The 13,835-nt window shown below is 40.7% G+C and overlaps 1 protein-coding gene across 4 annotated transcripts in view; it reads left to right on the top strand.

Moving 5' to 3' along the window:
* The window catches only part of LOC124595298 (ATP-binding cassette sub-family C member 10), a 365,583-nt gene that overhangs the window by 275,322 nt on the left and 76,426 nt on the right, over nucleotides 1–13,835 (top strand). For all 4 annotated transcript variants that reach the window (XM_047133987.1, XM_047134004.1, XM_047133995.1 and 1 more), the window contains one exon: nucleotides 6,635–6,804. In XM_047133987.1, the coding sequence (XP_046989943.1) occupies nucleotides 6,635–6,804 (170 nt within the window). The remainder of the gene's footprint in view (nucleotides 1–6,634; nucleotides 6,805–13,835) is intronic.

Genomic DNA, 13,835 nt, shown 5'->3' with positions numbered 1-13,835 from the left:
GGGAATTTCACCTGTCTCGTACATCTTGCTCACCGGATGGTAGAGTTTTGTCAGGACTGGCTCTCCCAAGGCTGTCAGTAGTTTTAATGGAATGTTGTCTACTCCCGGGGCCTTGTTTCAACTCAGGTCTTTCAGTGCTCTGTCAAACTCTTCACGCAGTATCGTATCTCCCATTTCATCTTCATCTACATCCTCTTCCATTTCCATAAAATTGTCCTCTAGAACATCGCCCCTGTATAGACACTCTATATACTCCTTTCACCTTTCTGCTTTCCCTTCTTTGCTTAGAACTGGGTTTCCATCAAAGCTCTTGATATTCATACAAGTGGTTCTCCTTTCTCCAAAGGTCTCTTTAATTTTCCTGTAGGCAGTATCTATCTTACCCCTAGTGAGATAAGCCTCTACATCCTTACATTTGTCCTCTAGCCATCCCTGCTTAGCCATTTTGCACTTCCTGTCGATCTCATTTTTGAGATGTTTGTATTCCTTTTTGCCTGCTTCACTTACTGCATTTTTGTATTTTCTCCTTTCATCAATTAAATTCAATATCTCTTCTGTTACCCAAGGATTTCTACTAGCCCTCGTCTTTTTACCTACTTGATCCTCTGCTGCCTTCACTACTTCATCCCTCAAAGCTACCCATTCTTTTTCTACTGTATTTCTTTCCCCCATTCCTGTCAATTGTTCCCTTATGCTCTCCCTGAAACTCCGTACAACCTCTGGTTCTTTCAGTTTATCCAGGTCCCATCTCCTTAAATTCCCACCTTTTTGCAGTTTCTTCAGTTTTAATCTACAGTTCATAACCAATAAATTGTGGTCAGAGTCCGCATCTGCCCCTGGAAACGTCTTACAATTTAAAATCTGGTTCCTTAATCTCTGTCTTACCATTATATAATCTATCTGAAACCTTTAGTATCTGCAGGGTTCTTCCATGTATACAACCTTCTTTCATGATTCTTGAACCAAGTGTTAGCTATGATTAAGTTATGCTCTGTGCAAAATTCTACCAGGCGGCTTCCTCTTTCATTTCTTCGCCCCAATCCATATTCACCTACTACGTTTCCTTCTCTTCCTTTTCCAACTGTCGAATTCCAGTCACCCATAGTATTAAAATTTTGTCTCCCTTCACTATCTGAATACTTTCTTTTATCTCATCATACATTTCATCAATTTCTTCATCATCTGCAGAGCTAGTTGGCATGTAAACTTGTACTACTGTAGTAGGTTTGGGCTTCTTGTCTATCTTGGCCACAATAATGCGTTCACTATGCTGTTTGTAGTAGCTTACCCGCACTCCTATTTTTTTATTCATTATTAAACCTACTCCTGCATTACCCCTATTTGATTTTATATTTATAACCCTGTATTCACCTGACCAAAAGTCTTGTTCCTCCTGCCACCGAACTTCACTAATTCCCACTATATCTAACTTTAACCTATCCATTCCCCTGTTTAAATTTTCTAACCTACCTGCCTGACATTCCTTGCTACGACCCATAGAATGCCAGTTTTCTTTCTCCTGATAACAACATCCTCTTGAGTAGTCCCCGCCCGGAGATCCGAATGGGGGACTATTTTACCTTCGGAGTATTTTACCCAAGAGGTCGCCATCATCATTTCATCATACAATAAAGCTGCATGCCCTCGGGAAAAATTATGGCTGTAGTTTCCCCTTGCTTTCAGCCATTCGCAGTACCACAACAGCAAGGCCATTTTGGTTAGTGTTACAGGGCCAGATCAGTCAATCATCCAGACTGTTGCCCCTGCAACTACTGAAAAGGCTGCTGCCCCTCTTCAGGAACCACACGTTTGTCTGGCCTCTCAACAGATACCCCTCCGTTGTGGTTGCACCTACGGTATGGCTATCTGTATCGTTGAGGCACGCAAGCGTCCTCACCAATTGCAAGGTTCATGGTTCATGGGGGGGTCCTTGTCATTATGTGCCATTTTTCCATCTTCTCTTTTCAGCATTAACGTGGGAGGGGCAAATTTTTGTAATTGTCTTCCAAACATTTTGTGAAAGTCTCTGGAATTGGTTTTGTGGTAATTTTCTTCTATTGAGTCGATTGGATCTTTCTGTGAGTGTCTCTTGGTTTGCCCGATAATTTGTGTGAATTTTTTCCTGATATTTTTGTGGTTGGTTGCATTTTCATCTATACTAGATGTTAACAAATTTCTCTTCTTCAGAAACACTTTTCTTGCCATTGGCAGTTTGCATTTTATATCCTCTCTACTTTGGCTATCATCAGTTAATTTACTGGCCAGATAGCAAAACTTATCTACTACATTTAGTGCCTCATTTCTTAATCTAATTCCCTGAGTGTCACTCAGCTACATTCCATTGCCCTCATTTTGCTTTTGTTGTTGTTCATCTTAAATCTTCCTGTAAGAAACTGTCATTCTATTCAACTGCCCTTCCAAGTCCTTTGCAGAATTACAATGTGATTTACAAACCTCAAAGATTTTATTTCTTCTCCTTGAATTTTAATTCCTTCTCCAAATTTTTGTTTTATTTCCTTCACTGCTTGCTCAGTGTATAGATTGAATAACATTGGGATAGGCTACGACCTTTTTCTCACTCCCTTCTCAATCACTGCTTCTCTTTCATGCCCCTCAACTCCTATAACTGCTATCAGATTTTTGTACAAGTTGTAACTAGCCTTTGCTCCCTGTATTTTACCCCTATTACCTTCAGGATTTCAAAGAGTGTGTTACAATCCACATTGTCAAAAGCTTTCTCTACCAAAAAGGGATGCATAATGCTGCTACTAAAAGTTTTGATCACTTATCTGAGGTCACAAAATGCCTGACAGAAAGCAAAGTAAAGTTTGGAAACAAGCTGAAAAAGTTTCTGCATGACAACTCTTTCTGTTCTGTACAAGTATTTCTATTACTGTAATGTGTGATAGGTGGTGGATAGTTATTACTAACTCACATCTCTAGTAAAAAAGTGAATAAAAAAATCAAAAAGAACTTATAAATGTTCAGAATTCATCAGTATTTAGAAATTAATTTCTGATGTGAATGTAAAATGACTCGTTCAATACCATTACGATTTATCTTCCAAAATGACCCATGGAACATGAAACTAACTAACTGAAACATTGGTTTGCCTTTCGTTAACCTATACCCTAAGAGAAATCGTGTGGTCAGTATTGCCTTGTGCATTCCTACATTCCTCCAGAATCCAAACTGATTTTCCCCTAGGTCACTTCTACTAGTGTTTCCATTCTTCTTTAAAGAATTCATGTTAGTATTTTGCAAGCAAGTCTTATTAAACTGATAGTTTGATAATATTCAATCCTGTCAGCACCTGCTTTCTTTGGAACTGGAATTATTACATTCTTCTTGACTTCTGAGGTTATTTCACCTGTAACAATATTATGAGAATGAAAGTTGCTACTCACCATATAGTGGAGATGCTGAGTCACAGATAGGCACAACAAAAAGATTTTCACAGTTAAAGCTTGTCAACAATAGACACACACACACACACACACACACACACACACACACACACACATGCAGGCATGCAAATGTAACTCTCACACACGACTGCAGTCTCAGGCAACTGAAACAACACTGCGAGCAACAGCACCAGTGCGTGATGGGAGTGGATGCTGGGGAAAGGGAGGATGCTGGGGCGGGGAGGGAGGGGGAGGGACAGTATGGTGCGGATGGCGGATAGTGAAGTGCTGCAGGTTGGGCAGCGGGCCGGGGAGACGTGGGGTGTGGTTGGGGGGGGGGGGGGGGGGGGGGGAAGTAGTGGAGAAGGAGAGAAATAGAGAGGAATAATTAAAAAATAAAAAAAGACTGGGTGCAGTGGTTGAATGGCAGCTGTGTAGTGCTGGAATGGGAGCAGGGAAGGGGCTGGATGGGTAAGAACAGTGACTAATGAAGATTGAGGCCAGGAGGGTTATGGGAACATAGGATGTATTCCAGGGAAAGTTCCCACCTGCGCAATTCAGAAAAGCTTCTGTTGGAGGGAAGGATCCATATGGCACATGCTGTGAAGCAGTCATTGAAATGAAGACTATAATGTTTGGCAGCATGTTCAGCAACAAGGTGGTCCACCTGTTTCTTGGCCACAGTTTGTCGGTGGCCATTCATGCAGACAGACAGTTTGTTGGTTGCCATGCCTACATACAATGCAGCACAGTGGTTGCAGCTTAGCTTGTAGACAACATGTCTGGTTTCACAGCACTTCTCTGTCCACCATCCCCACCATACTAACCCTCCCCCTCCCCACCAGAGCCTCCTCATTTCCCCCACCCATTCGCCACTCTCCATCATGCACTGGTGCTGCTGCTCGCAGTGTGGTGTCAGTTGTCGGAGACTGCAGTCGTGTGTGTGAGTAGTGTTTGCTTGAGTGTGTCTGCGTGTATGTGTGTCTATTGTTGACAAAGGTCATTGTCCGAAAGCTTTAAGTATGAAAACGTTTTTGCTGTGCCTATCTGCAACTCATCATCTCTGCTGTATGGTGAGTAGCAACTTCCTTCTCACAATATTGTTACAATCCATCCTGGATTTTCTATTGTTTGGTATTTCACCTGTCTCATACATCTTGCATCCCAGGTGGAATAGTTTTGTTATGACTGACTCTTCCAAGAAAGTTCTAATCGAATGTCCTCTACTCCAAGAGCCTTGTTTTGACTTAGGTCTTTCTGTGCTCTGTCAAATTCTTCTCACAGTATCATACCTCCCACCTCGTCTTCTTCCCTTTCTGTAATATTGTCTTAAATTTCATTTCCATTGTTTCATCACTCTATTAGCTCCTTCCACTTTCCAGCTTTCCCTCCTGTGCTTCATACTGATTCTCTACATGAGCTCTTGATATCCATGCAGCTGGTTTCTTTTTCCCAAAAGTCTCTTTCATTTTCCTGTAGGCAGTTTCTATCTTTTCCCGTGAGATATATGCTCTTTGGAATCCTTACATTTGTCCCCTAGCCATTCATGCATAGCCATTTTGGACATCCTTTCAGTCTCATTTTTTAAATGTTTGTATTCCCTTTTGTCTGCTTGATTTGCTACATTTTTATAATTTCTCTTTTCATCAGTTACATTCAGTATCTTCTGCAATATTGAAGCATTGTTACTGGGTGTTGTCTTTTTACCTATTTTTTGATCCTCTGTTGTCTTCATTTTCATTTCTCAATAGTACCCACTCGTTTTCCACTATATTCCTTTCCCCTCTGTATCACTAACCCCTGCTCACTACAAAAAATCTTGTCGTTGTTTTCTGTTAATTTATTGGCTCTCTCTAGGGATGATTTCGCTTGGCATCTTGCCAATACTAGTGTTACATTATATTTGTTCACTTAATGCAGCGGGTTGGGCTAAATAAAAAAATCAGCGTGTTAAAACATATTACTTTATTCCAGTTAAGTAGTCACATCCACAGTCCAGCGCTGCCCCAATGTTGAAAGACCTCAAGCAACATGTGTCTGGGCCCCCACAACTTGCGCTGCTTCCGCGACATAATGACACGTGAAGTATTCCATCCAAAATAACAAAGATTTTGACAACTTTTGCACTTTCTGGAATCTAAAACTATTTTCTGTGGCATGGGATTAAAAATTTACAATAAATTAAATAACACAAATCTGTTAAACATGGACTTTGACCCACTAAAAAGATTGTTATTTAATACACTAGTGGAAAAATGTTATTACTCAATTGAAGAATTCATGCAGGACAGTTTGGCAATTTGAAAAGAAAAGAAACAATGAAGATTATGTATTGTATAATAAATTGTTAATATATTGTATAAATTGTATTGCAAACTGCAAAATGAGTGTAAGTGTTATATATGTTCTTGTTAAATTGTTCACGTGTAAACATGCAGAAATGTCTGCTGAAACATGTTAATTGTTATAACCTTATTTTTTTAAGTAATTTGATCTGTCTCCAGTACAAAAATCTTTCATTTGTAACTGTACATTATGAGATGAATAAACTGCATTCTACAGAAACACACATTCATATACTGTTATGCAGCTGATTGACCAAGATAGGGGCTATAAATGCTGGTAATACAACAGTCTTCCAAATTATATCAAATGCGAGATACCATTTGTTAATCTAGAGATGTGACAGAGAATTCATCGACAGTTACTATATTGATATATTTCCAGATCCAGAAAGCCAACCCTGTTATCCTGTGCACAAACAAAATAATTTACCTACATACTTACTCAGATGGTGAATAAAACTTGAGTGTTTCTGGAAACATCACTGAATGAAGCTTTCAGACTCCAACAGAGTTTACACATTAAATTTCCTATGCGTATGTGCAATACTGTGATCTGTCTGAATGGATTTTTATTGGTATTTAATCCTGAGGGAAGAATGAGTTCTGAAAGCTAGGAAGTGTATCACTACACATTTTACTTCCTGTAGTTAAGTACTGGCCATGATTACAGTCAAACACATAATTCTGTTGTCAATGCCTTCGTAAAGCAGTCAGTCACCTTTAGGCCTGCTTGACACACTGTAGTACACACAGAAATACCATTGGAAAAACTAAAAGACATTAGAGTGCTATCCATGGCTCATGAATAAATTGCAGAAAATTTTGTCAGAATGTTAACAAATAAGGGCTTTATGTGATTTTTTTTTTTATTTTTTATTGCAGATTTTGTGAGGAGAATGATCGTCACCTGGAGGCAAGTCAGAAGTGCCAGCTGGCTGCCCGTGCAGCAGAGCAGTGGATGGGGCTAAGGTTGCAGCTAGTGGGGGTCGCTGTGGTGGGAGGAGTTGGACTAGCTGCAGTGGTGCAGAGACAGCTTGGCACTGCAGATGCTGGTAATCAAGCCATTTTCTTATGTCTTCCATTTTCTCTGTTTCGTTTCATCACTTTTTTTTAATATCATTGTGTCTTCAGCTGTTTTGTATCATTTATGATCTTTCATCTGATCAAAACAGTTAAAATACCTTTTCTAAATAGCATATGAAATAATACTGCACTCACAAGGGGAGGCCGCCAATTGTGAAATTCAGATTCGATTCATACTGCGCATAATAAAAGCTCATGGCCAGAGGTGTAATGTGGCAAAGCACCAAGATGCACTTCTCAGCCGTTGTCGAGAAAATCAACAGTTAAAAGAAACCGTTGCGGTGAAATACTCTCTACGATTAATAATCTTCTACAGCGTCGTGGCGCAGCGGTAAGTGCTCGGATTCGTAATTCGAAGGTCACCGGATCGAATCTCGCGCCATGCAATTTTTTTTATTATTAGTTTTTGTAATTCAATTGCTTATGCATGTTGGTGAAGGCGGATCGCTCTCCAATTGTACCACGTCCATTTTTCCGTTTTTTTAACAGGGTGTACCAAAAGCTCTCCCGTCCGCACTGATTTTCGACGATGTTATAAGTTGCGCTAGGGACCGCATCTACCTTCTTTCGAAGTTAGCAGGCAACTACGCTGTTATGCAGTGGCTCGTTTCGGCCCACTCAACATCTGTCCTTCAAGTGTAACGAGCGAGTAACGGAGTTTATATTTCATACCTGCCACAGCAAATTTGTATTCGTGGGGTCTCTATTCTAATTCGAACGTTTGACTTACGCTACACGTATTCGTTTCGGAATATCGTTTCTACGTCTTCCGTTAACTATACGTGGTTAACATTATGAAGACAATTAATAACATTTGTGAAATACAACTTTGTTTGCGGAAAAAATAATGATGATCGAAGTCGCCAGTTTTTCCACGACAACCGACTTTCAACAACTTATTATATACATAATTGTTGCAACTGATTACCACTGCGCCACGACGCTGTAGAAAATTATTAATCGTAGAGAGTATTCCACCACAACGGTTTCTTTTAACTGTCGATTTTCTTGACAACGGTTGAGAAGTGCATCTTGGTGCTTTGCCACATTACACCTCTGGCCATGAGCTTTTATTATGCGCAGTATGAATCGAATCTGAATTTCACAATTGGCGGCCTCCCCTTGTCAGGCTTGTAAGCCAATGCTGAAATACTGCTTGCAAAGCCACAGTAAGTCAGTCAGTAAATAATGTTTTAGAAAACATTCCAGAATAATTGCTAAATTAACTAAGTCAAGTTATTTTAATGGCACTGATTACATTCCAAATTTGACACAGAAGGTTTTTAGAAAACACTTTTGTTGTTGAGCCTGTTCAGCAAGTAAGAAAGTTATTTTTAAATTATTTTATTTTGTGTTTATTTGTTTCCACAGTGCTGCAATATTTTAGAAATGTGACTTATAGTGTAACTGAAATTTATCAGTTTTCTTTTAGTACTTGTTTTGCTAACTACACACTTTTCATTATTCAGTGTCAATTGCCACTTTTTACACCATACAGATAACTTATCTAAATTATTTTGCAATTGGTTCTGATCATTTGATGACTTTACAAGACAGTAAAGGACAGCATCGTTTGCAAACAGTATGAGGCCTTCCCCAATAGTCTCGTAAATTGTTTATATAGATCAGGAACAGTGGAGGGCCTGTAACATATCCTTGGGAAATGCCAAATATTAATACCCTAATATATCTTCTTTCCTTTCTATACACTAGTGAGCATATCAAAGTTCTAGCACTTCTCACCCATGGTGAAATTTAATATATTTCAGTTTGGATCACAATTGTTTGTCATACCAGATTGAGTCTATGATGTATTACGTCAATGTGCAAGGAATTGCAGAAAAGCTGAAAAATGACATGAGTGCTTTCATAGATGGCCCTCCTTCTGGTAAGATTGAGTAAGACTGTTATGGGACTGGAATAAAATGAGCCTAGTGGTTTATTGGATAGGTCTTGACCTGAGCCATTCACAATGATATGACTCGTGTCCAGGGATTGACTGTGGGTGTGGTGTATGGATGGACTAGGATATTGTGGTTAGCAGAATACCACTTTTTGTGGAGTGGGAAGGATTGTGGTTAGGATATTCCACACTTTATGTGGGTGTGACTATCAACTAGTTCTCCACCAGATTGTGGCCACAAGCAGAGGTGACTGCCCAGCGGCGGAACACACTGCTGACAAGGGGAAGCCCTCAGGCATGACAAAGCAACCAATTCAGTTCATGTTTGGTGCAGGTTGCTTGTGTACCATTTAAATTGAAGGACTCTTTTCACTCATTACTCTCCCCCCCCCCCCCCTCCCTCCCATAATGCCCAATCAACTCAATATTGATGAAATTAATAAATAATAGAACACTGAGCATTTTTCATCATTGTATATAGGATTCACAAATGCTTGTTTCAGGAAAAGGAAACCCTTACAACAGCAACTTTTATACCAACAAATTCAATCAGTGCTCTTTGAAGAAAGCACCCAAGCAGCATGCTGAGACCCCTGGCTGGGGAACAGAGGACCTATGTTCAATTCCTACAAACATTTTGTAGTTTTTTCATATATTTTTCTCATTATCAAAATTTGTGGGAATAGGGGGATCAGAGAGGTAAAACAAATCAAACATGAATAATAATGTGGGAGATGCATAAATGTCTCAAAAAACTTGGTGTAGTGAAGAATTAAAGTTAATTCTTATTGTATGAAAACAACTCCAAGTAACAGTGCTTTATTTTAAGACCAGTCTTGGTGGGGAACAATGTAGCTGGTCAAGGACTGCGTTCATTAGATGTTCTTGATGCTGCAAATTTATTTGCTTCAAATGTTTATATGACACTTAAAATCAATCTAGTTGTTCAAAGGAGTGTAAGGGTATGTAACATTGTGAGTAAAAGAGTGAACATAAAATGACCAGGATTCAATTATTGTACTTTTGATTAATCAGAGTCACTTCACTAAACGAGACGAGAGCTGAACCTGCTGCCCATGTCTGAGGCCTTGCATGCCTTACTCAGTGTCAATGGCTCCTACAAAACCCTTGTTATCTGCATCCCCCCCCCACGCACACACACACCAGTGTCTCTGAGTTATGTGCCCTTACAACACATCGTTTGATCCCAAAATCTTCCTGGCCCTATTCTACACTAGCCCCTTAGCCCCTGCCTCACACCCACCTCCTGCTCTGCCTCAGGAACCATAACTTTATTCATCCTGCAGCCCACACCCTGTTCCCCACAGACTCTCCTTCATCTGTTCTGTCTGCCACTCCCAGTCCACTCTTCCATGACATCATTTGCAAGAACTCACTTTTGCCATCTCCCCCCCCCCATCCCCCCCCCCCCCCACCCCAACCAGCTGCCTTTCCAATCCTTCCCTTCTGCTCCCTGTGGCTACTGGCTATGATGGTTTTTCCATAAATACTATTGCCCTTCAAAGGAAGTAGTATTAGTTATGCCGATAAGAAGAATGATAAACAGCCTTCTCACTCTGTAAGGTTACCTTTCGTTTACGGAGTCACTGACTGCATAAGGAAAATTCTTCAAAAAATTGTATGAAGATCACATTTTTCTGTCAGTACAAAATAAAAGACTTTTTGCAACCCATGAAAGGTTACTTGATTTCTTTAAAGTGGCGTGTGGTTGTGACAGTGTCTATATGGACAAAAGTGAGAGGACAATAAAAGCACGGCCCACATGTTGCCTAGATTGTTTCAAGCACATTGCAGAAGTTTCACTGGGACTCCCTTACAAATCCTCCATATACTCCTGATATTTCCCCATGTAATTTCCATATTTTTAGAACCCTGAAAAAAGACATTTGTGGCCAATGATTTGCTTGGGATGAAGAGGTGCATGCCTGGGTGCAATCATGGTTCTGTAGGCAACCACAAATACTTTTCAATGAAGGCATTGACCACAGTGTCTCATAATGGGATAAATATAGGAACAGCTATCATGATTAATAGACAGTTTACTTGCTCCCCCCCCCCCCCCCTCCCCACCAGTCTCATTTTCATATTACTGCCCCCTTATATGAATGCTAGCTAGAGAATGTAAAACATATACAAGTAAAGTCCAAGAACAAAAGTAATTTCAATAGAGATGACAACTGCAAGATTTCTGCTTCATGATTTCCTGCAATCAAGGGAGTAAATACATTGGTCTCCAACAGGACATGCCCTCTATTTTTACTGACAATGAGGCAAATGTTGTTTACATTGTAAGATTTTGTGTGATGTCTCTTCTCTATATATTGAGTGTCAGATTTTAATGTGTTGCAGAGTGTTTTGGTCACCGTTGTACTTAAGTAGTCCTACAACCATAGTCGTCTGTCCCCTTTTTAACTGTGTCTTTGCTGGTATTTTACCTTTGATTTTATCTAGTTATTTTGCTGTGTTCTGCCTGAGTTTACAGTTGGTCTTTCATGAATCTCACAATGTGAATGTTGTTTTTTAATACTTGTGTAATGAAACAACTTGATATATATATATATATATATATATATATATCTAAAAACAAAGATGATGTGACTTACCAAATGAAAGTGCTGGCAGGTCGACAGACACAAACAAACACAAACATACACACAAAATTCAAGCTTTCGCAACAAACTGTTGCCTCATCAGGAAAGAGGGAAAGCAGAGATACGTTCTGTGGGGGCTTGGTAACCAGCTACAATGGGACGGCCAGGATGATTGGGTTTGTGAATTTTAGGAAGAAGGTAGAAGGTAGGGGTGCGGGGTGTCGGTGGGGTCAGGAGGTTGATGGAGTCAGGTGAAAGGTTTTGTAGGGGGCCTAAGGTTCTGAGGATTCCCTGAAGCTCCGCCTGGACATCAGGAATGGGATTACCTTGGCAAACTTTGTATGTGGTGTTGTCTGAAAGCTGACGCAGTCCCTCAGCCACATACTCCCGACGATCAAGTACCACGGTCGTGGAACCCTTGTCCGCCGGAAGAATGATGATGGACCGGTCAGCCTTCAGATCACGGATAGCCTGGGCTTCAGCAGTGGTGATGTTGGGAGTAGGATTAAGGTTTTTTAAGAAGGATTGAGAGGCAAGGCTGGAAGTCAGAAATTCCTGGAAGGTTTGGAGAGGGTGATTTTGAGGAAGAGGAGGTGGGTCCCGCTGTGACGGAGGACGGAACTGTTCCAGGCAGGGTTCAATTTGGATAGTGTCTTGGGGAGTTGGATCATTAGGGGTAGGATTAGGATCATTTTTCTTCGTGGCAAAGTGATACTTCCAGCAGAGAGTACGAGTGTAGGACAGTAAATCTTTGATGAGGGCTGTTTGGTTGAATCTGGGAGTGGGGCTGAAGGTGAGGCCTTTGGATAGGACAGAGGTTTCAGATTGGGAGAGAGGTTTGGAGGAAAGGTTAACTACTGAATTAGGGTGTTGTGGTGCCAGATTGTGTTGCTTGGAATTTTGAGGTTTTGGAGGGAGTGGAGCTGGAAGTGGGAGACTGAGTAGATGGGAGAGACTGGGTTTGTGTGCAATGAGAGGTGGTTGAGGTTTGCTGGAAAGGTTGTGAAGGGTGAGTGAGTTGCCTTTCCGGAGGTGGGAAACCAGGAGATTGGATAGCTTTTTGAGGTGAAGGGTGGCATGCTGCTCTAATTTGCGGTTGGCCTGTAGGAGGATGCTCTGAATAGCCGGTGTGGATGTGGGAGAGGAAAGATTGAGGACTTTTATTAAGGATAGGAGTTGACGGGTGTGTTCATTGGCTGAGTTGATGTGTAGGTGAAGGATTAGGTGGGTGAGGGCAGTGGATTGTTCAGTTTGGAACTGGTATAGGGACTGATGGAAAGAAGGGTTGCAGCCAGAGATGGGAACTTTAAGTGTGAGGCCTTTGGGGGTTATGCCAAATGTTAGACAAGCCTGAGAAAATAAAATATGCGAGCGTAATCTGGCTAGGGTGAAGGCATGTTTGCGGAGGGAATGTAAATAAAACTTAGTGGGGTCGTTGTGGGGGTGTTGTGAGGGTGACATGGTATTAGAAGGTGGAAAGTGTAAGATGAGGTTGAAATGAAAATGAAAGATAAAAATATATGGGGAGAGATAAGGGTGAACTAGAAAATAACTGGAGATCTGGTATGAAAAAATGCGAAAAAGTGTTGGTTAAGTTGATCCTGTGGTGAACTTGGGTTGGTAGACAGCGATGTGCATGAAGGTTAGGTGGTTGTGTTGCCGCTAAAACACGTTAAAGGACGGAGAAATTCGGGAAAATTTCGAAAAAAACGTGTAAATGTATTAAAAGGCGTGGTGTTGTGGTGAAAGATTACGAAAATGGGGCTAACAATTGTAAATAATGATGTAAAAACCTGTGGAGAGCGGCTAAAAATGATCAGTGATGTACGAAAAACGGAAGTGGAAATAAAGTAAAAGTTATTAGAACTAGCCGAAATGGTTGTTTAATACGTGAAGGCAGCTGTTATTGAACTAGAAACGGTTAGCGGTATTGTCGAAAGCGCGAAATAAAAATTTTTTGGTTATGGTTTGGCAGTGGGTTACGTATTATAGAGTATATATAGGCGGGATAAATTTGTATTACGGTAAAAAGGGAAGGTGAATAGAAAGTGAGACTACTGGTAAACGCAGAAAGAGAAAATAAAGAGAAAATAAGACGACAGGAAAGATTTCAAGATGCAACAGCGACAATAACAAACGTAATTGTTGGGTTCAAATTAATGATATGGTTATAATAGAGGGAAACATTCCACATAGGAAATATATATCTAAAAACAAAGATGATGTGACTTACCAAATGAAAGTGCTGGCAGGTCGACAGACACAAACAAACACAAACATACACACAAAATTCAAGCTTTCGCAACAAACTGTTGCCTCATCAGGAAAGAGGGAAAGCAGAGATACGTTCTGTGGGGGCTTGGTAACCAGCTACAATGGGACGGCCAGGATGATTGGGTTTGTGAATTTTAGGAAGAAGGTAGAAGGTAGGGGTGCGGGGTGTCGGTGGGGTCAGGAGGTTGATGGAGTCAGGTGAAAGGTTTTG

The sequence above is a fragment of the Schistocerca americana genome, chromosome 1 (assembly GCF_021461395.2).
Source record: "Schistocerca americana isolate TAMUIC-IGC-003095 chromosome 1, iqSchAmer2.1, whole genome shotgun sequence".
In the NCBI taxonomy this organism is placed as follows: Eukaryota; Metazoa; Arthropoda; class Insecta; order Orthoptera; family Acrididae; genus Schistocerca; species Schistocerca americana.
Note: the sequence above shows the minus strand (reverse complement) of the source record. Positions and strands in the feature narration are given on the sequence as shown.